Source organism: Sminthopsis crassicaudata, chromosome 5 (assembly GCF_048593235.1).
Source record: "Sminthopsis crassicaudata isolate SCR6 chromosome 5, ASM4859323v1, whole genome shotgun sequence".
NCBI lineage: Eukaryota > Metazoa > Chordata > Mammalia > Dasyuromorphia > Dasyuridae > Sminthopsis > Sminthopsis crassicaudata.
In genome coordinates, this window is record NC_133621.1 from 146,424,300 (window position 1) to 146,450,871 (window position 26,572).

At 33.8% G+C, this 26,572-nt stretch overlaps 2 protein-coding genes across 3 annotated transcripts in view; one reads left to right on the forward strand and one right to left on the reverse strand.

The window, feature by feature from the left end:
• Positions 1-26,572, forward strand: part of FBXL13 (F-box and leucine rich repeat protein 13) — a 245,322-nt gene that overhangs the window by 93,577 nt on the left and 125,173 nt on the right. For both annotated transcript variants that reach the window (XR_012482417.1, XM_074268454.1), the window contains exons 6-7: positions 18,704-18,756; positions 23,207-23,307. Coding sequence is in view for 1 of the 2 variants with exons in the window: in XM_074268454.1 (XP_074124555.1) it covers positions 18,704-18,756; positions 23,207-23,307 (154 nt within the window). In the remaining variant the exon portion in view is untranslated. The remainder of the gene's footprint in view (positions 1-18,703; positions 18,757-23,206; positions 23,308-26,572) is intronic.
• LRRC17 (leucine rich repeat containing 17) overlaps positions 1-26,572 on the reverse strand; it is a 47,009-nt gene that overhangs the window by 15,144 nt on the left and 5,293 nt on the right. Inside the window, exon 2 of the mRNA XM_074268455.1 lies at positions 12,530-13,436. Within this exon, the coding sequence (XP_074124556.1) occupies positions 12,530-13,301 (772 nt within the window). The 5' untranslated portion in view covers positions 13,302-13,436. The remainder of the gene's footprint in view (positions 1-12,529; positions 13,437-26,572) is intronic.

The following is a 26,572-nucleotide window of genomic DNA, read 5'->3' on the forward strand; positions in this document are numbered from 1 at the left end:
TGTGTATGTATATATGTGTGTGTGTGTGTGTGTGTGTGTGTGTGTGTGTGTGTGTATACGTGTGTGTGTGTGTTGCATGCAAATGTGATTATATAAGTCTGGTTTATATAATTCTGGTCAGGAACAATGAGTTAATGAATGAATGTTACTTAATTCAGTACTTTTAGAGATCTGTAATTTCACCATGAGTTTCCCTACAAGCAGTGTGGAGTTAGTCTGTGAGAGATGTCATGGATAAAATGCTATTTTTTTCTGCATGGTCCTGGCAATGAGCCTCTTAGATTTAGCTAGACTTGTGCTCAGACAACATACCCACAGTTCCTGACCAGAATTTTTTTTTTCAAAACCCACCACTAAATGATGGTTGTGTTCAGCAAGATACTAACTTTTGATGGCACGGAAAATTTATATGAGCAGTAACAACTTTGCCAAGAACATTTTCTTATGAAAGAAACTATCAGCACTTATAAAAGATACTAAGAAACAAATGACAGTTTCTGATTAAAATGGAAATACTTGGGAAAGAATTATTGTGAGAAACATAATATCATAAAAGATGATAATTTAACTTAATTGCTCCTGTGGTTCAGAACTTTGGGATTGTTGATATGATATTTTATTCTATTTTATGTTCATCTATAAATTATAGGTTTTTTAATCTGTTGTAGTAAAATTACAATCAATCATAGAAACAGATTAAATTTTCCTTTTTTAATATCTATAGATTCTAATTTTTTATTGGGAGGGGAGTTTCAATTCCTTAACATGCTCAGTACTATAAAATTTACTTATTTCTTTAAGGAGACATATAAACTTTTTCATTATGTGTCACTGGACATTTTATTGAAATTTTTCTCTTTTTGTAAATTGAATATTGTTATAATATCACAGCCATTTCTTTCAGGAACATTGTGAGGTTAAATGAGTTATGCACAAAACTCACTGAGCTTAGAATTAAGATATTTTGAAAATCCGTTATTTTTGCTTTTCAGTATGGGATTTTCCTTTGTAATTGGAGCTATGAAGGAACAAGATATGAAGATTGGTTATTATTGTGAATTTTGAAGTAATAATGTCCTTAGAATTCTAAGTCTGTTCTAAGAAAGTTGTACTTTTTTTTTTTTTTTTTTTTGGTATTACTAAAGTCATAAAAGCTATGTGGATAATATGGAGAAAGTTCAAAGAAAAGAAACAAAGATGATTAAAGTATTTGAAAATAGAGCCCATTATAATAGCTATGAAGAGAAATTTCTTGAGAATTGTGGTTTTTAAAATTTAGAATAATTACTGAGGAATATTCCTGTTTCCTCTTAATTATGACATCTTCCTTTGGTTATCAACTCCACTTTTCTGTATATGAATGCTGTTTCCCTCATGAGAACGTGACCTTCATAAGAGCAGGGACTATCTTTAGCTTTTCTTTGTATCCCCAGGTCTGAACCTGGCTGGGCAAGCCTGAGTGGGCACTAAATAAATGCTTGTTGACTGACTTTTGTGAAATTTTCTTTCCAAGAAAACATTATAGGCAAGATTGATAGCTCTTATAATGGTTTAAATTATAGTTTCTATCCTACATTAAGGTTCTAAAATTTTTGATCTGCCAAAGTTCATTATTTTTAGCAGTAATCAACTTTGAAGCATATATGCTTTGAGCTTTATAAATAGAGAAGTAGCAAGTGGGAGGTTCTGAAAGGCAGCTAGTTTAGCAGTCTAAAAGCAACGCTTACTGAATACAACATATCAAAAGATAAATGATAGCAAACTCCTACAAATTAAACTACATATAAATTGGGAGAGAAAAAAACATAACACCATGAAGTGCAACAGCTGAGAAGGACTAAGAAACAATTTTAATTCTTAGAACTGGATGTCAGGTCAACACTGAACATTGATTAAGTACTGAAGCAAAGATGCATTTTTTTTTTTAGCAAGGGCATTTTGTAGCTTGTGAAGCAAAGATAATCCAAAAATTCAGATTATAAGATCTACTAATGAATAAATGTAAAAATAAATCTTTAATATACAATATAGAAAAATCTGATTCAGTTCATACCTATACATGAATAGTATTGTGAAAAGTATATATTCCATAACTAAAATTAGAATGCACACAAGAATTTAATTGAAATAGAAAGTTTATTTGTAAATTATTTAGCTATTTATTTGTAAATGATTCATCTATCAATATAAATATATCCAATTTATATTTATATCTATAATTATGGGCACAGTGGCATAGTAGAAAGAAGCCTAGACTCTTGGAATTAGAACACCTAGATTTTTAGTCCCTGTTCTAATACTAACCATCATAATACTAGAGAAGTGAAGAGAGGGGGAATAGATATTTATTAAGTGCTTACTATGTACCAAGCATACAAGTATGCTAAGCAATTTAAAAATATCTCTTTTTATCTTAATAATAACTTTGGGAGATAGGTGTTATAGTATTACTCTTATTATTCAGAGTAGGAAACTGCGATAAACAGAAAGGTTAAATAACTTGCCCAGAGTAACATAACTAGGAAGTGTTTCAGAAAGATTTGAATTTTGCTCTTCTTGACTCCAGACTCAGAACTCTACTAGCAGCCACTGTATGAGTCATTTGGACAGTCCAGTGCAGATCTCTCTGAACATTTCTCATTTGCTAAATGGAAATAAGCATTTATATTACTACTCAGAGGATTGTAAGGAAACATTTTATGTGTGGGTTCATTATGTATATACAGAATAAATATACAATATATGAACATATATAATAAATGCAAAATATACACACATAAGGAACACTTAAGCTGTGATTAAAAACAAAGTTGTACACATTTTTGTGCTAAAATAAACTTATGGCAGTTTAGTAGAAGAGACAGGAAGAGGAAGAACTTCCATTGTGTTAAAGTGATCAGAGGCTTCCTGGAAAAAGGAGGGCTTGAGCGAGATCATAAGGTAGGATTATCATTATCTAAATTTGTCATTTGTCTTCCATTTCCCTCTTCCTACTGTTTGATCTTTTCTCTACTCTGCCAAGAGGTCATCACATATCCTAAGGAGGAGGCAGCTTTTTTCCAACCGTCTTGGAGAAAGTCAGATTACTATTTAGGGGATGTTTGATATACAATTTAGCCACATATTTAATACACATGTACATATAGTACTTTGGTTAAGAATGCAGAAGTTTAACTATTTTGGATATGAAGGAAATATATTTGTTTATATGTATATATACATATATGTGTGCATATGTCCCAATCTTTCTTTCTATGTGTCTGTCTGTCTGTCTGTCTTTTTATAGTAGCTAGGTGCAACAGTGGAGAGGGTACTAGGACTGAAGTCAGGAAAACTCCTCTTCCCAAGTTCAAATGTGCCCTCAGATCCTTACTAGCTGTTACCCTGGGCAATTCAACAAGTCACTTAACCCTGTCGCCGTAGTATATGTATATATATGTATGCATCTAGATATAGACATACATTACCTATATGTATGTATATGTGTGTGTATGTGTGTATGATACGCATGGCTTGAACAGTGGCAGCTAGATGCTCAAATCAATAGATTGCTGGGTCTGGAGTCAGGAAAACTGTGTGTGCACAGATGAGAAAATTGAAGCCCTGAAAGATTATTTGACTTGATCAAGGTCACTCATGGAAAGGAACTCTCAGAGGCAGAATTTAAACCTGTGTTCCTTTGACCCCAAAGTCAGTACTCTTTTCTTCTGTATCATGCTATTCCCCTGCATATTTTGTGCTATTCAGAATTCTTGATTCATGATGAACAAATAATCATGATTATTTGATTGCTACTTTTCCTTCCCCTCAGTCTTCAGCCCATCCCTCTCTCTTTTGGTGTTGAGGAGGAAATTGGAAAATTTTTATTCACATAATCTTCCTTCTTGTGGTCTATCCTTATTGTCATCAATTACCAGAGCTCCTGGGAAGGCTTCTGAAGAGTAATGGAAGAGTCATGAATGACTCTTATTGGCTGCAATAAAAAGTACTTAACCACTGTTTCCACCTGGGAAGATTTATGCCCCTCACTGTAGCTGCAGCATTTTCTGCTATCCACAGAGGCAGCTGGGAACAATTTACCTGAATTATTTTCAATTTTTACCATTTTAGTAGTAAAATGATTGCTCAAAAAGCTGGAAGGGTATGCTGGTAAATGTAGAGCTAAAAGTAGATACAAAAAAACCCCCCAAATTTCATCTATTTTTGGCAAATCTCATCTCAATATGGCACAGATATACTTTTCAACTAAATCCATATTTCTTCTTTTTGGAAGATCAAGTCTTTTGGCAAAAAATGAATAAAGCCATTATTCGTTTTTCCTACAATTTTTAGGGCAGTAATGGCAAACTTTAAGACACATGTGGTTAAATTGGCACATCAAACATCCCCTGTGTAGCAATCTGACCTATTCCAAGAACAGCTGGAAAAAAAGACTAACTCACCCGTATATGTATGAATAATTACTATATGTTTCAATGTATGTTTTGGCCTTTAGACAGAAAGTGAGGTGAAGATGAAAAAGTGAGATGAGGCAAAAGGAACATAAATTACAAACTTAATAATAATCCTACTTCTTGACCCTGTTCAGGCCTTCTTTTTCTAGGAAACCTTTGATTGCTTTAGTCCACAGTGAACTCTCCCTCTTTCTGTTCTTCTATCATACTGTCATATACTCAATTTTGGCTGGTAAACATGTGCAATCTTGTTTTTATTATTGTTTAAATAGTGTGTGTGTGTGTGTGTGTGTGTGTGTGTGTGTGTGTGTGTGTGTGTTTTATCTTCTGTGTGCTTGTGAGATTCTTAAGTAAATGTTTTCTATCTCTTTGTTTCCTCCATAGCAGATAATATACCAATATTTATATAGAAGCATAGAACTAGAACTAGAAGCAACCTCAGAGATCATCCTAGTCAAATCTAATTTTATTGATGAGGAAATAAGGCTTAGAGAGGTTATAATCAGCATTCACTAAGTACTTGTTGAATTAAATTAAAACAAGGAAATCAAAGTAAATTAGAGGGCACAACTGGGGGAGTCTATTAATAATTTTTATCACTGTTTTCCAGGATAAAGGATAATTTAATTTATACATTGTTTTAGGTGTACTAAAGTACTTTCTTCCCCAAAACTTTCCCCTATGACAAAGCTAGCCTTATATTCCCATTTTACAAATGAGGAAATGGACCCAAAGAGAGTAATTGATTTGGTCATGGTTCATAGCTAATAATCATGAGATCCAGATTTTGAATCCAAAACTTCTATTTCCAAGATCTGATCAGCATTTCAGTTTTGATTACATATTAGGAAACTCAGTTTGAGGATTGAATTAAAATCAGGTAGGCCCACAGAAGCTTGGGTTTGATGCTTTTTTTTTAAATTTTTTAGTTTATGTTATTAAAAAAACATATTTTATCATTAAAATATGTTGGGAGAAATTGGGAGAAATGATTGAGGATACTATTAACCATGAAGAAGAATAGGGAGTAACTGAATAGTCCAGATATGAATCATGCATTTATTTCCTTGAAATTCTAAATTACATAAAAAACAATTATCTCCAGAACCATCTTATACTATACCCGTGAAGGAGGTGTCAGATTTCTCTGGTTTTTCTCTGAATTAGTTTTAAGACTGTGCTGATTTTACATAAAGCCTGATTTTCTTTTAAAAAAAAAAGTAATCTTAAGAATTTAGAAATTATGTGGACTGTGTACTTACCTACATATTTGCCTAAAAGTTTGCTATTTCTCTTATAACCCATAGATGCAAAAATTAGGGTATGGCTGTTGCTGTCATTTTTGTTTAGACAGGCAGCCTTTGAGGGCAAGAGCAAATTCACCATATGAAACAAGAGCAATTGCATTCAGGAAGAAAAAGGATTAGAAATGCTCAAGAAAGAAAGAAAAAGACTAAGACAGAATTGGCTTTAGGGAAGGAGAAGTGAGTAATCCAGGATATAATTTCTTCCATGGTTGTCTAGTTTTAGAATATGTCCAGGTTGCAGACATTTTCTATATTATATAAAATGGTCCTTTTCTTATTAACAGAAAACAGATCTCTTTATCGACTGCCAAAAAAAAAAAAAAAAAAAAAAAGACAAAACTCTTCTTGGCATATAGAGGATGGGAACCCAACAACATCAGTTATTGGTTTTTCATTTTTTTTCTCCAAACATAATAAAAGGTGAGTGAAGGTAAAGCATTCCAGTCACGGGAAATGCCTTGAGTAAAGGAATAGAGGCACAAGAGCACAAGCTGTTTTAGAGGGAGAGAAAAAAATCTGGTTCATCTAGTATATAGAGTACATTGATTGGTTAATGTGAGATAAGACTGGGAAAGTAGACTGGTACCAGGGTGGTACATGAGATAGGAGAATATCAGATATAGGAGTTGGAACTTTACTAAAGGGGTGATAGCAGCAAGTCACTACACATTTATAGGTAGAAAAATAATCTGTGATTCTCCATGCAAGAAAGATTACTCCAGCAGCATTATGAAAAATCATTTGAACAGGGGAGAACATGCATGTGGGAACATCAGCTAACAGCCTGTTATCTAGGTGGATGATTATAAGGGCTTACATTAGAGTAGTCTCAGTATGGAGAGATATAATTTGTATTGATTTACAACATGGCTTGCCAACAGCCAATGAAGGACTGAGATGCTGCCATATGAGCTAATGATGGAAGAATTTTGAGCCCAGAGTATTGGTCTCCATACTTTCTTTCTAATCTTTAATTTTGATATAGTTATTCCTCATCTGAGGTCTTTAAAAAAATATCCACATCTCACATCCTTAAAAAAAAAGTCTCATTTAAGCCTACAGTGTTGTCAGATGCATCCTATTTTTCACCTCCCTTCTCAGCTAAGATCTTTGGAAAAGCTATCCACATTTGACATTTTTATTTCCTTTTCTCTCATTCTCTTCTAAATCCTGTGTAATTTGGTTTCAGATTTTGTCCTTTACTTGAAGCTGCTTTTGCCAAAATTACCAGCAATTTCTTATTTGCTAAAACTAATGCCTTTTCTCCATCTCTCTGCATCTGTGGAGCACTATTGATTATCTTCTCTTTGACACTGTCTCCTTGCCACAGCAAGTTCTCATGTTTTGTTTCTCTTCCTACCTGTCTGAGGAATGATGATGCTCATTCTTCTTTATTATATCTTTCTTCATGTTATACCTATTAACTGTTATTGCCCTCTAGAGTAGTGTTTCTAGATTTTCTCTTTTCTCCCCACACTCACTCAGATCTAATCAGCTTCTATGGATTCGATTCATCTTTATAAAGATGATCCCCAAATCTTCATATCCAGTCTTAGTTTTTCTCCTAAGCTATAGTCCCACATTGCCTACCCCCACTAGACATTTTGAACTAGATGCCATGTAGACAACTCAAACTTGGTGTATCCAGAACAGAACTCATAAAATTTTCCTTAAACCTTCCCTTGTTCAAATTTCTCTGTTGCTACCAAGAGGATGGACTGCCTTCCTTTGTGATCTCAGTGACATCCTTTGTCACATGCTCACTCACTCCACACATCTAATCCATTTTTAGGGCCTGGGATCAAATGAGGTAATATATGCAAAGTTTGCAGTTTGCAAAGCCTGAAGCCTTATAGAAACCCTACCTAACATCATTATCTTTGTCATCATCCTTGTTATTACCTAGTAATGGTTATCTAAATAGACAATATTTTCATGTGCTCCTGGGATGCTGACCAGCATGATTATTTGGTCCAGCCATTCAGTAAGCTAGAGAAATACTGGGTTCTGGAGAAGAAATGGACATCCGAGTTATGACAGAGGCTAGCAATGCACTCATAACATTTTGAGCCCATGAAGGCCTTCATGCTCATAAAAATTGGTAGTTCTTCAACTTAGCAAAGCCTAATCATTGCTTCATAATGACCTTCTCACCCCCCCCCTGCATTCTGTCTCTCTGCCCCAGTTGCTTGCATGTCTCAAAGATATCTTCATCTCTGTCTCTTAGAATACTTCATTTTCTTCAGATCTCATATTACATGAAATCTTTTTTGGCTATTAGTGACTTTCCCTCCAAAGTTGCCTTGTATTTATTTTTATAAATATACATATATTTATACAAATATACATAAATATACAAATATACAGTTTCTGCTGATAGAATTTAAAATTCTTGGGAGCAGATACTGTTTCCTTTTCATTTTTCAATCTGAGTGCCTAGCATATATTAAGTGATGCCTCATTAATTTTTTATAAGCATCCTAAGACATTTGTGGTCCTCATTCACCTTCAAGTAATAGCTAAAATTCACTCTTGTATTAGATCATTAGGTTTACTGAAGGCATTAGCCCTTCTTAGTAGAAACCAATACATCCAACATTGGATTGGGAGCTGAAAAAAAAAAAAAAGCGTATTTTCATTTTTTCCTGACCTTGTTCTTCCTTCTTCCGCAAATTAGCTTTGACTGAAAAGAACTACATTTGGGAGGAGAATCTAAATCTAATTATACTCAAGATCCCATCTAAGACTTAGAATTATTGTCCAGAACAGGGTTCTTAATTTGAATTCCAACAATGGATTTCAAAGGATCTGTGGAATTGGGTGGGAAAAATTATATTTTTACTTTTATTACCTTCTGCAAAAAACCTTTCATGTTCCCCTTAATGCTGGTGCCTTCTCTTCATTTTATTCTGTATGCATTTTTATACATAATTGTGTGTTGCCTTTTCCATTAGATTATAAACTTCTTAGAGGCAGGGAATGTTTTTGTCTTTCTTTTATCTGAATGTAACATATTGTGTACTTAATAAATGCTTGCAGATTTGCTTTAAGTAACCTCTAACTGAAATTGAGAATTTCTTCCAATTATTTAAAAACTTTATTCTAAGAAAGGGTTCATAGGTTTTCCCAGATTATCTAAGAAGTCCATAACACAAAATCAGAGCTCAGAAACCTATTGCTGACATCAACTATAAGAACATGGGACAGATTCAAATCACCCTCAGACTCAACAAATGTCACTGAGTATTGGTTTTTAGACTTGGTTTTTTATCATCTCCTAGATCCCAGGATAATGCAATTATTATGTAGAGATTATTTTGTAAAAACCAGAATAAAGATACCCAGAAGAGCAATCATCAACTGCAGATACCTGCAGGTGGAAAACTTTGCAATAACTTCACCTTGGTCATCTTCTGTGATTCATTTACCGAAAGGCAGTCACAGCTGTTAAATGCTAGTACTAGTCTTTTTTTAATTTTTTTTTTGTTAGAAAGAATCAGGGGGTGAAGGTGAGATCGGTTTGTGCATCTCCCTTTCTGTCCCTTTTCCCATCCCCACATGCCCACCCACGAAAAACCTAATGAATGATACACCATCTGTGCTCTGACAGCCGGGCTACTGGTTGTCAAAAGCTCATAAAAGCAATTATTTGGGAGTTTTCTTGGCTGCACATGCCAAATGACATTCATCTGATAAGTATGTTTTGTTAAGTGGTTGCCTGAACCATAGATCCCATGAAAAAAACTAGCAAGCTTGTTGATGCAGCTTATACTAACTTCTCTTTGATTTTGGGTGGCAAGAATGTTAGACTTCATAATGGACCAATAACATTCTGCTATCCTTCTTGCTACTGGGCCCTTAGAATTTCCAGGGCCCTCCATTTGCTTTCATATAGAACTTTCTTTTATGTGTTCTATTGCTTAGTTAGTCTATGAACTCTTTGAGAGTAGTGACTATTTCCGTTTTCTATTTGTATCCTCAGGAATTAGCATACTACTTAGTATATAGTAAACATTAATACAGGCTTTTTCGCTCCATTCATTCATACATTCATTTGTTTAGGAGAGAAAGTTTTATTTCTTCCACTGGACTTTTCACTTTCTAAGACTAGTTGCTTTGTCTCAGGGATTTTTTAGGCTCCATGATTTCCCTAACTCCTTTCAAGAAGGGCCTATAGTTCATAGTGTTTTTCTGAACGTCACTATTCATCATCCATAAGTAAAAGTTTACCTTTCTCTTATAATCTTAAATCTTAAGGGAAGATTAAATCTGGATCACTGTCAGAAGTGCTATTTTTATATTGTTAAAAAAAAAATCTTGTTTACACAGCTTTCCATGGCAGAATTCTGCCATAAAAGCACAGTTGACTCATCCACCCAAAATACTTCTTTAAACATGAACTGTGGTTTCTATCACTAGTTTTCCCCTGTTTTCTTACTCTATATTGTGTTCTCTGGTAATTCTACAGTTAAGGAAATGTAGACATTTTAAAATGACATACATGAAATCATAAGGGGAAAAAGCCTCAAACAACTGTAAACGAACCAAAATCAAATCCTTGGAGAGCCTTTGCAAATCAGGTACTTGGCTTGGTTGGCTAATGCACTTATGTCTCTACCAAGAAGGCAATACATTAATGATCAAGCAACTAGTTAGTGAGGAGCATAGCATACTGACAAAAGAGATACCAGCTTTTAATTGGCTATAGCTCATCATTTACCACTTTTTAAACCTACCTTAACTCAGATTTTTACCTATCAAATCCTTATCCCTTCACTCATTTTGTATAAACAAGAATTTTTGGTGAGGAAATACTAGATTTTCTGAAGAGTGTGTTTTTACCTCCAGTGCTTAATGGATTAAGTAATGGGAAGGTTAAGAGTCTGAAACTAAAATATGAGGGCCTTTGCTTAACTTCTAGGCTTCATCCCCTGTAGAAACCTTCCACAATGCATATTGTACCAAACTAAAGCTCTGAGAAATGGAGAATAGTCATAGAATGAATGATGGTGTGGTATCTAAGCTAGAAGGAAGCAAACAGCTGTCCTGTATTCATCAGAAGGTTGAGGGTGTGGTCAGTGTGCTCAGTTTAAGAGATGGTACTGTAGGCAAGAACAATGAAATCTGTCTTCTTGGCAGGCTGCTGTCCCTTACTCAATCCCTTCCTGCCTTTTTCTGTGGTTTTTTTCCAGTTAATTTATTTGGCTATCTACTTGTTCTTTTTCCCATGCTTTCTCTTTTGTCTCACTGGGACTGTTTATCAGAAATCATGCCCCTGGTTCTGCCTCCCATGTGATCCAGATAGGGCCATAACCTGTGTCCTGCCCAAAAAACTCCCAGATCTCCTCAGAGTACTGGGTCACCTTTGGGAAATGTATACTTGCCTTCTAACAGTGTCCTGCATGCCTTAAGACCAACAAAGAGCTGTTGTGAATCCTGGTTTGAGAACTGGACAGTGTAATAGGACCATGCACTTTATAGTGAGCAAAGTGAGATCCTTAGAGGTTCAGGACTATGCCCCAGGTCACAATGTGTCAGGGAAGATTGGGATCAAGATCTCTCCTTCTAGAAGCACTTCCTGCTCCACTGAACCACACTGCCTCGTGTCTTAGAGCACGGCTATGATATAGGCATTATTACTTTACTAGATACCTAGAATAGTCATGTAACTTCTTCACTGTGGCACAGCATATGATTTGAACCCAGACCTTCATGACACTGGGCCCAAGGATCTTTTGTATGTTCCTCTTATATTACCACACTATTACAATGAAGCTTCATTCTTTTCTTATGATGAAAATCCTACCCAGGGCCCATCTAGAGGTGATCATAATTTTATATAGTATTTTTCATAATAGCAAGCATAGCTCACATTTGTATAGCAATTTTAGGGTTACTCAAAACTTTACTCACACTTTCATAAATATTATGATATTTTGGTAGTAAGTAGTCATTTTTAGGAACAATTCCTGGTTTTTATTCTTATGATATATAAATTTGTGTCATTAAAAGTCTTTGAATTTGACTTCAATTTAATGCTTTTGGGATGATGTAGCTATAAAGTATGTAGCTATACTATATAATATAATATAGGGATATAACTCATAATATAGGAATAATTACAGCAAGGCAAACTAACTCCTCTATTAATTATGATTTTATATTTATTTGGGAATATATTGATTATAACTTTAGGATAAACATAATGGAAAAGACATAATCACACCTGTCATAGCAGTGTCACATTTGTCCTGTTCTACAAATTTTTTTTTCTTTAGGTTCACTTCAGCTTTCTGTTGCACACTAGTCTTTCACCTTAATGGGAGTAAGTCAGGCTACTAGGGCACACATTTGGATCCTAGTTTCATTCTATTTTTTGTTTCCATGCTTAAATCACATTTGAAAATGAAGGAATCCCTTATATATCAGAGCTTGAATTAGGAGACAAAACCAACCAACTAACCAAAAAATGAAACCTGGAATGGTTTCCTCTCTGATGGTATTTCAGCCTTTTCTTTCAGTTTTGAGTGGAGAAAAGATAGAAGAGCAGTGGAGAAAGGGAGGAGAAAAACAGGAGAGAGAGAGAAAGTGACTGTTGAACAGCTTGTATTCTTTCAGAAGCAGGGAAAAATTAGCTGGCAAATTCCATTGTCCTTGAGAGGAAGATGTATAAATCAAAATCAGAAAATACCAAGAGAAAATATAAAATTCAAAGGAGCCCTTTTCACAGCTCCAGTTAATAGAAAAGAGTAAAATCTGCATACAGACCTTTTTGTTTGCAATCTAGTGTTTGTATGGGAAACACATAAATGTGGCAAAGAGTGGAGTCAGCCTCGGGCTTGACAACTGTAGGTCTCCCTGATACTTGAGTCTTGGGGGCCAGTTGTTCTTTTTCATCTTCATTACATAACTGTTCAGATTGTATCTGCTTCAGCTTTTGATTTTTCAGTTCTCGTGGGCTTTCGCACTTGGCATAGTTCCCCAAATTCCTGTTCCTTGGGATTTGCAACATGGATATCAATGTGTCCATCTCACAAGTACAGTGCCAAGGATTGTCATAGAGACGCAGATAGCTTAGAAGTGGTGTATAAATGAACACTTCTTCTGTCAGTACCTTTAGTTGATTGTGCTGAAGTAAGAGAGTGGTAAGTCTGTTTAACCCAAAGAAAGCCTCACTCTCAATTTTGGATATATCATTCTGCTGTAAATCCAGGCTTTTCAGTTTTTTAAACTTGGAAAACATATTATTCTTCAATATACGGATTTTATTTCTTGCCAGCAACATATGTAATAAATCCTCAGGCCAACCAGGCAAAGTATAAACTAGTCTTCTTTCTTGACAATCTAAGTATTTTTCATGAAGATAAGTATATATGTCACATGGAAGGCCTGGAGCATAACGCTTCACAGTGCTAGAGGCCCTCCTGCCATTGTTTGCCCTTCCATTGTGAGCTTTGCTTCTTGAACTCCCCAAATTTGTCTTCCTAAATTCAGCTGCTTTACAAAAGAAGAGAAATATTACAATGGCAACCACTTGCATCCTGACATTCAGCTGGCCTCAATTATTTTGTGTGATAGATGAAACTGTGAAAGGGTTCCTTTGAAATCTGAGTTTGTGTAATATTAACTAATGCAGTTCAGAAACGATGAGATACAGCTGGACTATGTGGAATTCCTGGGTTGGAAAAGAAGAAAAAGATTAGAAATCATAAGGATTTCTTCAGGTTCCTATATGTGAAAAGGATGTAAATAACAGTATAATTTAGTCATCACATTTGTAATAGCACATAGAAATGGTAACTTTTTCCAAAAGGAGGTTTATAATGGAGGGATATTAGGATCACAGATTCTTAGATCTTAGAGATCATTTAGTCTAATCCCATCATTTTATAGATGGGGAAACTAAGGCCCAATGAAGTCCAATGGCTTATCCAACTCACCATTTAGCAGATTCAGAATATGAGCCCAGGTCTGATGATACTAAATCCAGCACATTCTTTACTATAGCAGTGCACTTTTCCCCCTCCTTATTTGTTATTATTTGTTATTTTTTTTTATCCTTATGTCAAAAGCACACTATTTGTCACCATATCTTCTTTATCTTTTGTATGCCCTTCCTTAAACACAGAGCAGGCATTTCATGAATACTTGTAAACCTGATCACTTCTGAATGTTGATACAATACATTTCCATTTTACTTTTTATCTGAACTGAGACTTTTCTGAATTATTTTATTTGACTTCACTAATTATTCTATAACTATCTTACTCAGAAAAATATTTAGTGAGAGTGTCAATTTCCCTCTCTCCCTCACCATTATTCTTGGTGAGTTTTCAATCAGTTAATCAGCTAAATTAAGACAATGGAAGATGATGTAAGACATTTTGAGATAAAGAGAAGGAAGGACAGGGGAGCTTAAAATTGACCTCAATTTTCTCCATAAAGTTAAATTAAAGAGGAATGGGAGGAGAGATTTGGGAGATTTAAAAAGAGAAGATAAAGTTTGTAGTAGGTTTTGTAGGTAGTGAGTTGGGGAACTGACTGGAGGGAAATAGACATTGCAATGAAGGCCCAGTTGCGCTTAGCATGAATTTGTAGTGTACCTAGAAGGCATGAGTAACTTCTTCCAACTCTATTACAAGCAAAGGAGGAAGATGGGAAGGGACTTTTCCGGGGCTTGAGATTGGCATAGATTGAGTGATAGAACAAGAAGGTGAAGGATTTAAAAATAGAAGGCAGTGTAGAGTTAAATTTGTTAACTACAAGATCAAAAGAAAGGCAAGAAAAGTCAGAATAGAGGTAATGGACTAAGGGGCAGTTTGGCATTTTGTTTGGGTTTAGTTAAGCAGTCAAACATTAAACAAAAAGGAAGCTATCAGGAGTTTCTAACCCCAAGTCAGGTTGCAACTTCTGTCCTTATTAAAAACTTTAGCAAGTCATGGTTAACAATGGACTTAAAGCTTTGAGGCACAAATTTGCTGCACTATTTTGTTTTCTAAAGAGCTCAGTGCCTGTGGTAAAGAATATCATGTTCTGCAACAATACTATATGATGATCAATTCTGATGGATGCGGCCCTCTTCAGCAATGAGATGAGCCAAATCAGTTCCAATAGAGCAATAATGAACTGAACCAGCTACACCCAGCGAAAGAACTCTGGGAGATGACTATGAGCCACTACATAGAATTCCTAATCCCACTATTTTTGTCTGCCTGCATTATGGATTTCCTTCATAGGCTAATTGTACACTATTTCAAGTCCGATTCTTTTTGTACAGCAAAACAACAGTATGGACATGTAGACATATATTGTATTTAACATATACTCTAACATATTTAACATGTATTGGTCAACCTGCCATCTGGGCAGGGGGAGGGGAAGGAAGGGAAAAATTAGAACAAAAGGTTTGGCAATTGTCAATGTTGTAAAATTACCCATGCATATATCTGGTAAATAAAAACTATTAAAATAAAATATATATATATATATATATATATATATATATATATATATATATATATATATATATATATATATATATATATATATATATATATATATATATATATGAAATAAACAAGATTTCCCAAGGGGAAAAAAAAAGAATATCATGTTCTGGTGGAAGGGCCAATTACAGCCAAGGCTCTGAGAACAGATAAATCTTTTTTAGGGGAGAAAGCTGCTTGAGATTTTATCCTAGTCTGAAGAGTGAGTGTCTTCTGCTTTTTCGAAAGAACTATATAGCAAAAGCTTCTGGGGTTTTAGATGGGAAAAAAATGGCAGATACCCCTTCTCTTCTAGAAAGAAGGATTTCAGCTGAACAGCCCACTCTAGAAGCTAGATGTGGAGAGAACCTACAGTCTTAGGTATAGTAGAATACGCCTGATATCCCCAGTGAAGCGCCATCAAGAAGTGCCTGCCATGTCCTACTTTTTAGTGGAGACCATGTCCTGCTAAACTATCCACCTGTGTTGTACAAGCCTAATTAGAATTAAGATATTAGCAATCCTGCAGTGTCATAGGGTTGAGTTCATGTATACCTTAGACATATGTGATCATTATTCTGTGCCCTATTGTGTGTTCCATGTATGGTAAATATTTTGGGCACATGTTCACATGTTTTGTCCTTTTATGTGTCATTTCTAGGCAGGCTTTATGTTTAAGGGGGAAATATTTTATTATTTATTTATGATTTATTATTATTTATAGTTATTATTATGGTTTCCTTACTGTGCTATTGTTGTTCAGTGGTATCTGAATCTATGACCCATGAGCACTCCAGACACATATCCTCCATTATCTCATGAACTCTGCCAACTTCATGTTTTTGATTCCATGATACTATCTATCCATCTCATCATCTGCTATCCACTTTTACATTTGCTTTCAGTTTTTCTTAACTTTAAGGTCTTTTCCATTGAATCTGGTCTTTTTATTATGGGGCCAAAAGATTTAAGCTTTAGCGTCAGTATTTGTTCTTACTATGCTATTTCATTACATAATTTTAGCTTGAACTAATAGTTCTCTCTGTCTGGGTGTTTATGAACTGTGATTTTCAATAACACTAGATCCCATATAGCAACTTGAACCTGAGATGACTTGTTTGGGGAACCCATGAAGACTGGGAGATACTCCAAAAGAACTATCCTAAAATTAAACAGAATTAAATTAAAATTAAACATTTGTACTAAAATGTCAAACCTTTTTGTATTATCAACTAACATCTTAGTTATTATTTCCTTATCAGAAAGAGTTGAAAGACAGGTGAGAGCAATATTTTTGAGGAAGATACAACGTAATAAGAGTCTAAAGCTATTGGGGGAGGGGAGAGGAGCTCCAGGCTGAAATAAAAAGGATGCTCAAAACAACATTTGCCTCAAAAGTAGAAAACAGATATATTTATTCATAGCAAAACATATCAATTAGGACATTTCCTTTATCTCACTGTTATGGTGGTTTTTAAATTAAGCTAGAATTGTGAACTATAGGTGCCGTTAGGAAAACTATTTTGAAAAAGTGTCCTTATTCACATTTTAAGCAAGAAGATATTTCAAACGGTCATTCTTTGACTTTCCTATGAAGGAATTTATTATTGATTGTGAATTATCTTTTCGAAAGATCCTCTGTGAGGATAAATGCTAAAAAGGTGACTTGAATTTGCAGTAGTTTTTGTCTTCTGGATGCAGAGAAAAGGAACTAACTCTATATGTATAATATATTTATATATTATCTATAATTTTATATTTTCTTGCTGTGTGTTTTATTATGATATAACCTTCTTGCAGATAGAGATTATTTCTTTCATCTCATTTGTATTCCCAGCACATAGTACAGTACAGAACCTGGCACAATACTAGACCTTAATAAGTACTTATTGATATAGATCTTTGAAACCTAATTTTAAAATTAAAAGGATAATTTCACCAGTCTCAAGCAGCTGTTCAAACCTGTAAAAATATTTTTCACCCAAATCCAGTTAACATGTATTTCTTTTGGAATCTATATTTTCCTTATGTTGTGCTACTGAAGACTTCCAAGATCAACATTTCTTTCAAAGGTCTCTTTCTTTTTTCTTTTTCTTTTTTTTTTTTTTTTTAGGGGCAAGCCTTCTGGTTTGCATCATTAATTTAGGAGGTGATCCACTTTTTACAGTAGAAGAAATGTTAACTAGGATAGAATTATAATTAAGTAAATAAATAAAAGATGTGTCATCAATGAAAGGAAGTCCTGGTATAGGAACTCCTAGTTAAGCACTAGGAATTGCTTGAGGCAATACAGTTTAAGGAACTTGCCCTGAGTCATACCTCTAGTAAGTGTCAGAGATAGGATTTGAATCTGTCTGCTATATTATGCCTCTTTGTATTTCTAAATACTTATAATTATTAATAGAATTTTTCTTATTGAGACTTGATTGATATGAGAAGACCTATTATCTATGAATTATTATATTTCTACCTTGTGCTAACCTACCTCACTTTGTTGCTGCACCTAAAATATTTGTTTACCCTAGTCAAAATCCTGCTCATCCTTTAAGGCCTAATTTAAGTGTAGATTACTCCATGATTCTTCCTTGATAACTTTGGATGGAAGAGATTTCACTTTCCCCCGAAATCTGTGTCACTCATACAGTATTTCTGCATAATCTAATATATTAGAGAAGTGGTTTTTAAAAATATTCGTATTTTAACTTTAACATATTTAACATGTATTGGTCTACCTGCCATCTGGGGAGAGAGTGGGGGGAAGGAGGGGAAAAGTTGGAACAAAAAGTTTTGCAATTGTCCATGTACATATCTTGTAAATAAAAAGCTATAATAAAAAAATATTCATATTGTATCTTTCTGGGTAGATAAAAAACTCTGTTGAACAGGAACTATGTCTCTGAATTTTCCTTCCTGCCTCTTCCCCATTACTACAATCACCATGCTTGGCCATGGTAGACACTTACTAAATATTTTTTGAATAATACATATCTGAAGATTTTGCTTGTAGTTTTTTTTTTTTTTTAAATGATGGTTTGTAATTTGCTCTTGAGCAACTTTTATAAACTGGCTTTTTTTGGTGGAGAGTTTTGTGCCAAATTTCCAAGGTGTATTATAAAAATATAAAAGCTGGTTTTATTGAAGTTGTTTTGAAGGTTCAAGACTATGATGTATGCTGTTATCCTGAAATAAATAATTTTTTTCTTTCTACTTACCCTTTTTTAATCTTCATAAAATTATAAGTTTGTCTGTCTATTATAATTTTAGGCCAAGAGGAACCGCCTCCTTGGAAAAGCAGACATATATTTAGAATGGATTGCTTGCCAAAATTTCTTTTCTTATTTTCTAATGAATGTGCTACATTTCATGGGATCTTATTCTTTTTTTACATTCTTGAAAAAAAATAAGTTGAAATGTGTACAATAAATCTTACAATAACTTCTTATTTATTTTTCACTAGATCAGTGTAAAAATTTACAAGAATTAAATGTTTCTGAATGTGAAGGACTAAATGTGAGTATTAATCTTTTTTTTTTTTTAAACTTTACTAGCATTTGGTGCATGGATATGTGTGTGTATGTGTTAGTGTATGTGTGTGTATTAAAAGACAGAGAGAGACAAAGAGAGAGACAGAGAGAATGAATTAGCATTTTCAATTTGGAGTACCAATATATGTTTGGGAATGCTACCAAAAGAAAGTTATACTCTATGTATTTATTTTGAAGGTTGGAGGTTAATTCCATGAGAGAAAGGCAAGCTGTTTTAAGATTGGCAAGAAATTTCTATTCCTATATTTACTATAAATATTAATCTCAAAGGAATGTGCCTATTGCTATCAACACTGACAGATATATATGAGCTAAAGATTACTTTAAAATGAACCATATTTATAATTTTAGGCAATTCTCTAAGACTATGAGTTGCAGAGAAATGACCAATTAACATTAGCAGAAGGAATATTCTTATTATGTGTTCTCTATACCAAGGAAAGCTAGTTAAATATACAAATACAGATATCTGACTAAATGTACATATATCTATGTATGCATACACTCATATATGGAAATGGGCCAGACTCTCCATTTCCATGCATTTATGACTATTTCCATAACTAAATTGGTTGTCAATGATCTGCATAAGACCTAACCCTCTCATCCATGGAATTTGGTGTTACATTGATCAAAACCTCTCTGGGCCTTAATAGATGATCTTTATAACTTGATGTGACTAAAGAAACTCCTCATTTGGTGATTAGCTTTCTGTCAATGAGCTTCTCTGAATTTAGCTAGGCTGAGCCTTGGATGAGTAAAACATAATCCATCATTAGCCCCATCTTCCACATTTTTCCAGTTTAAACAGCCCTGTCCATATGTGAACCCTATAGTCATAGATTTTGAAAAAGCAAAGTAAGCTTCCTGCCACAATGAAGCATCCCAATAGGATTTCATTATAGGGCACCAGTCATTAAAATAAGTACAAGGAATAGTCTAATGGTCTAATGCTGGTTCATTTGCCCCTTGATAAATTTTTGGGGAGATGGGAATGAAGTCAATTTTTTAGTAACTAGATTGTTAATTAGATATCTATTCATTTAAAAAACATTACTGTTATATGAACTGAGATGCTATATCTAAGTTTGAATCCTGAAAAAAGGAAGTGCTTAAAGGATTCATTTTCTCAATTTATTTGTAAAACGGATAATCAGAGCCACTTCTTATCTTCTTTTATAGAGATATTTGTGTGTGTGTATGTGTTTGTGTGTGTGTGTGTGTGTGTGTGTATGTGTGTGTATTTAGAGGCATAGGTACATATATAGGTATATCTGCCTATTTTACACACACACACAGGACATAGTCACAGATTCCCTGCCTTATCTATCACCTCAGCTTGTGTTTCCTAATATGGAAAATAAATTCAATTTTTTTCTCAATATAACTTCCTGATGTTTGACAATTATCAGTAGCAGTAGTGCTATATCTCTCAAAGGCTCGTAAAAGATGATGACAAAGCATTCAGATTTTTAATAAAATATTTCTGCCAAAAGTTAACAAGAATGCATAATCGTCCATGTGACACATATTGTCTTAAGAGTCTACTGTGTATATGGAACTGTTCTGAGTGTTGCAGGAATATTAAAAAAACTTGATTCAATTTAATTCAACAAATATTTACTAACTAGACATGATATACAAGGAACCACAGATCTTTGCCTTTCTGAGAGCAGTGAGGACTGGTTCTCTTCAACTACTTCTATAATTTCTTCAGAGATTTTCTACTGAGAGACTGCTGTTCTTGAATTATACTCTTGGCTACTAATGGAGCAGTTATGGTGGTCTCCCTTTTTACAGCATCTGGCAGCAATTTCCTCATATAATCTACCCCATGCTCCTCATTTTGATGGCAAAAATGTTATTTTTAAGTGCAGAGAAAAAAATACAAAAACAATGTGTATACACATAATTTTCAAGTGTTTTTAACTGTTCAAAGCTTTCTCTTTTCCTTCCTTGCTGTCTACTAAATTTGTGGATTTAAATCAGGTGCTCATCAACATAGAGGGAATACCTATGAGTAGCCAATGGATAATATTACCAAGATTTGGTGTTGTAAGAATCCTTGGAGGTCACCTAATCCAAGCCCTTATTTCAAAGATGAGGTAATGGGCTCCAGAAAAATTAAATAATTTGCTCAGGGATACACAAGGAGTATAGCCTAGTAACATTTGAAACTGGACATTTGACTCCAAACCTAGCAATCTTTTTATTATGCTGTGAATCACAGATACTTTCTTTGAAGTGAATTGTCTGCTTCTTTATATTGATATAGTTCCAGGAAGGATACACTAAAATTTGGAGACATCAGTAACTATGCAGAAAGCTAGGTCAGAAAAAGGAGTTTCATTCTTTTTCCTTGTATTGTTACTTTTGTGCAAAGTGAAAATGTTTCCCCTATCAGAAAGACAAAATTTTCTCTCCCTCATTCTCCAGATATTTTCTTCTAGCTTTAGTTATTTCTGCCAAATCTCCTTCATCCATTGACTGATTCATTCATTTAGCAAGTATTTATTGAACTTATTGTGTGCTTGGCCCTGTGGGAAAGAGCTACGTGTATAAGGCTTAGGTTGTTTTTTTTTTTTTTTATTTGGGTATTATGTCTTAAGTAAATTTAAATATTCCTTGAATTTGCCAGTGTGGTGAGAAAGTCAAACCTCAGTGACATCTGCATCAAATTTGAAAACATCAAAGTACTTACCAACTATAATTTCTAATAATATGTGGTATTGCTAATTTCATCCAGATTTTACTATTGTTCTCAGTGAAAAAGGCATTTTAGATGCAAACTTACATTTAAAGAACTATATTCATTCAACAGGCTTCAATTTCTCACAAAAACTTGTCTAATGTTTTATATTAAGAAAAATTCAAAGAGCATTATAGACAAATTTGCAAACTGTTAGAGGCCTCAAATATCTGTTTATTAATGTAGTCTTTCTTTGCATAGTCACTTTGAAGACATTTCACAAGTCACTAGAAACTGAGGGTATAACTGATCTGAACTTGTTTTGACATCTGTATATTATAGAAAGGAGCTGATTGCTCTCTAATTTGACTTATCTCAAAGAGCTGTCATTCTGTGGCAGATGAAAAATTCCTATCTTCTACTGCTCTTTGCTGAGAGGCCACACTTTTTTCTTCTCTATATCTGTACCTGAAGAAGTATGTAAGCTAGTATTCTTGTTTTCCTTTTGTTCTCCATTAGTTTGCCTTTCTAGTACCTTTCATTGAGGACCAAGGCAATCTAATGCTTCCAGTTGGTATAGCATTTAAAAAAACATGCTTAGTTTTCCAATCACTCCTCTCAGATTACCATCTTTCTGTTCTCCTTTTTTCCCACAAAAAATCATCCCAAAATCTTTCTAGTTCATTCTACCTGTAACCAAAGATGAGTATCAGTGTCCAAATACTTCACAAAGAGGGAATCTTGCCAATGCAGCAGAACTTCCTGTTGATGGTAATTCTATAATTTTGAATTTTTTGTTATTTCATATGTAGACAGTTTTTATATCTTTATAGTTAAGGTAATTTGACATATGACACCTAAGCACTTACTTTCTTATCTGAGAGCTGATTTTTTTTAGTATTTTAAATTTAAATGAGAAATTGATATTGCAAACGAATGGTATGAATCATTTGCAAATAAATTTAATAAGCTGGATAAATATAGTTATAAGAAAAAGTATAGTTTTCCATTCAAAAGCAATTAATATCATTATGAATTAGCTAACAGAGGCTGAAAAGTGAGTTGTACTATGTAAATATGAAGCAGCATAAAAAGAACTGAAGTTATATCAAGGCAAGACCAAAGAATGAATCTATGACTTGAACAAACCACTTGACTTTTCTAAGGCTTCATTTTCTTGTAAAATGGGGATTTATTGTTTGTTTTTCAGTAGTTTCTGACTTTTTGTGACCCCATTTGGGTCACAAATCTTAGAGATTTTAGAATAGATCTTAGAATCTATTCTGGCAGAGATCTTAGAATAGTTGACCACTTCCTTTTCTAGCCCATTTAACAGATGAGGGAGCTGAGGCAAATAGGATGAAGTGACTTTCCCAGGGTCACACAGTAAGTATCTGAGGCCAGATTTGAACTGAGAAAGATGAGTCTTCCTGACTTCAGGTTTGTCACTCTATCCACTATGTTATTTAGCTGCTCAAATGGACATAATATTTATAATAACTAACTTAGAGGAAGTATAAGGATTGAACAAATTAATGCACTCTCAATGTACTTTATCAAGCTTAATGTGATTATATAATATCATGTGTGTGTGTGTGTGTGTGTGTGTTTTTTGCTAAGAATATAAATATATATTTCCTTAAGAGAGGAATAGAAGAAACAGTGAGAAAATGGGAAGGCTACAAATCATATTAGATTTTAATGAGGATTTTTTGTTTCTCTTTAGGATGAAGTAATGAGACATGTGCTAGAAGGCTGCCCATCTCTTATTCATCTGAATATAGCTCATACAGATATTAGTAATGGAACACTAAAATTATTGTCAAGGTAATTTGATTAAGAAACAAGTGACATCAAGTTCACTAGTGCATTTGCTTTCATTCAGTACTATGGCATTTATCCTGAATGTTCTGCAAGAGACCAAAACTTTATAAAGCAATCACCAACTGTGACTCGTTTGCATGTTTCATGTTCATCAGTTTGTGCTTCCCAGAGTCTCAGTTCTTATCAATCAATAGTGATAGACAATTCCTTGCATAAAATGGACATTGTTTTATGCATGTTTTTTTAAATAACATAGGCTTATTAGAAAGAAACCATTAGCAATTGACAAAATTATCAAGTCATGCTCTAATTCGTAATATTTAGGTCTTCATTTGAAGTACAAAGTTAAATGAAATAATGGAACTAGGGAAAGAATTCAAATTAGAGATTAAAAGAACTACTTGAACATAAGATTGCAAAATATAAGAATGGACTTCTAAGAGAGATGATATAACTTGTTTTTCTGGAAAGCTTGAGGATAGGAAACCATTTTTACATTAGTTTGGTACAGAACCTTTTTGTATTCTTCTACACTTTCCGACTTGAGTACTACTTTTTGTATATTCCCAAGTCCAGGAATATCTGTAAGGAAAAAAAAATTCTTAAGTACAATCTTAATTGAAGGTAAAATGATGGAGTAGATGGTATTTTAAATTTCTATCTACGACACTGTACTAACCGCTAACATTGCTCTAAATATTCCAGGTGGCAGAGAAAGGACTGTGAAGACTGAATGTGGACCACAACATAGTATTTTTACTTTTTTGTTGTGTTTATCTGCATTTTGTTTTCTTTCTCATTTTTTCCTTTTTGATTTGATTTTTCTTGTTCAGCATGATGATTGTGAAAATATGTAGAGAAGAACTGCACATATTTAACATATATTGCATTATTTCTAGATATTTTCTAGAGGAGGGGATGGGGAAGGAACAGAAAAAAATTTTGGAACACAAGGTTTTGCAAGGGTAAATATTGAAAATTATCTATGCATATGTTTTGAAAATAAAAAGCTTTAATAAGAAAAAAGAAATATTCCATCTGGAAGAGTTAGAGAGAAAAAAGATAGCTATGTCTTTGAGACAGGAGAAAAGAAAGATATGATGGGTAAGATTTAAAGATATGTTGATGCATTACTTATGTCAGATCACTTGCCATCTCAGAATGGGGAGAGGGAAAGAAGAAAGGGATAGAATTTGGAACTCAAAAGTAAAAAAAATCCCTAATTAAATTGTTTTTAATGTATGTAAATAAAATGAAATATTATTTTTTAAAAAGATGTTGAGTATAAAGAAAAGAAATTGAGACATTTCACATCAGGGGTTGTCAATAACACCTCACAATTAGAGGAGGGAGAAGTGAATTTGGGAATCTAAAGATAGTAGAAAGGATATGGAATAGCCATTCTGCGAAAATTAATATGTATTTGGAATATTTTTCAATTTGTATGGAGAAAGGTAAGACTTACAGTTTCTTAAACAATAGAAACAGTAGAAACCAATAGAAACAAAAATTAATTCTCTGAAAATTCAAGCTGTAGTTATATTTTTACATATAAAATACTAAGGACTCATATAGGCATTCCTAAACAGTTGACAGTAGTCAGTTAGATTTATGATAAAAGACTTGCCAAAGAACATAATTTCAGGATGAATTATAATGATTATGACATAATTTTTTTATTGTCACCAGAAAAAATATAGCCCTTCATTGCATAATTTGTCATGCATATATAATATATAACTTTTTGGTTAATCACAACCCAAAACTAACATAACATTCATCAATTTTTAGTAATACACATAACTTTTGGGGGGGATTCTAAAGACATGAAAAATGTCCAAGAGGCTTTTTGTGTGTTTAGAATGTGGTATTTTAAAATTTTGTAGAAAAAAAATAGATGATGAGATTTAATAAACATGTCTGTTATCCCATAGGAAAACCTAATTTTACTATTCTTTGTTTTAAAGAAATGGCTTTTTCTCCTAGTTGTGATTTGTATCATAATTTTTAAAAAATGTGTATAAATCTTACATGAGAGTCAATGTACTATAATGAAAGGGGAAAGTCAACCTGAAAGTCAGGAAGACCAGGCTTCAAGTTCTGTCTCTGTCACAAACTGAATGTGTGACCCTAGGTCACTTAACTTCTCAGTTCTCCAGGCAGCTATTTTAAGACTGTGAGTTAAAGAGAAGGAGAGGACCTGCATTGGAGGAGAGAGTTTTCTCATAAGTTTGCTCTGTATAGCAGCAATATGGTCTGAAAAAGTTTAAAAAAAAAAAGTAAAGCAAATCTAAAATACAAATACATATCTATTTCTTAATTTTTCAGGAGAGGAATAGAGTAATATTCTATCCTGTCTGCTCTCTTCTGTTTTATATTTTTGGGACAAATTATTCTTTATCAATATCTGTTTCAGAAAGTGATTGAGATGAGAAAACATAAAGGAAACATAAATCAATTTAAATGTTGATTCCTGAATTTTATCTCAAACCCTCTCTCAAGGGAATTTTTTCCTGAATTATTTAGAACTTTGATGTAAATGTTAAATCTCATGTGGTCTATCTTCTTTTCTCTTGCATTTTAAATCTCCTTTCCTCTTCATGTAGATACTTAATAAATATTGTTGAATTGAATTGATTATCTTATTGTGTCCCACAGGTCTCATTCTTACTACTCTGTAGACTCCTCCATTTATATCTTCTTGTTTCTATCCTGAGTACATTTCCAGTTACCCATCTGACATTTCTACTTACATTTCAAACTCATAAAGTCCAAAACTGGATAAAAGGGGCAAAAACTCTGCTCCTCTTCCTGATCCTCTATTATTGTGAATAGTGCCCCTGGTTACCTGGGGCTCAAAAATAGAAATTGTCTTTTATTCCTCCCTTTGCCTTTACCCTCACCATTCAATCCATTTCCATGACCTATTAATTCTTCCTCTGCCACATCTTTCACATTTATCACCAACTCCTCTTTTTCTTACCATCAACCTAGTTCATGCCCTCAGTAGCTTATGGCAAAAATCTTCTAACTGGTTCATCGATTTCCATTATACTCTGTGTACACTCCTTCCATATTCATTTTCTTAAAACATAATCTAAACATGGTATATTTGTGTTCAGAAGTCTTCAGTGGCTCTGTAGCTGGCATGCAAGGCCCTTCACAACCTGAACATAACTCATTTTTCCATATCCCCTCTGCTCTAGTTAAACTAGATAGATCAGTCACTTTTTCTTAAACAAACTTCACATTCTCCTAGTTAGGGTTT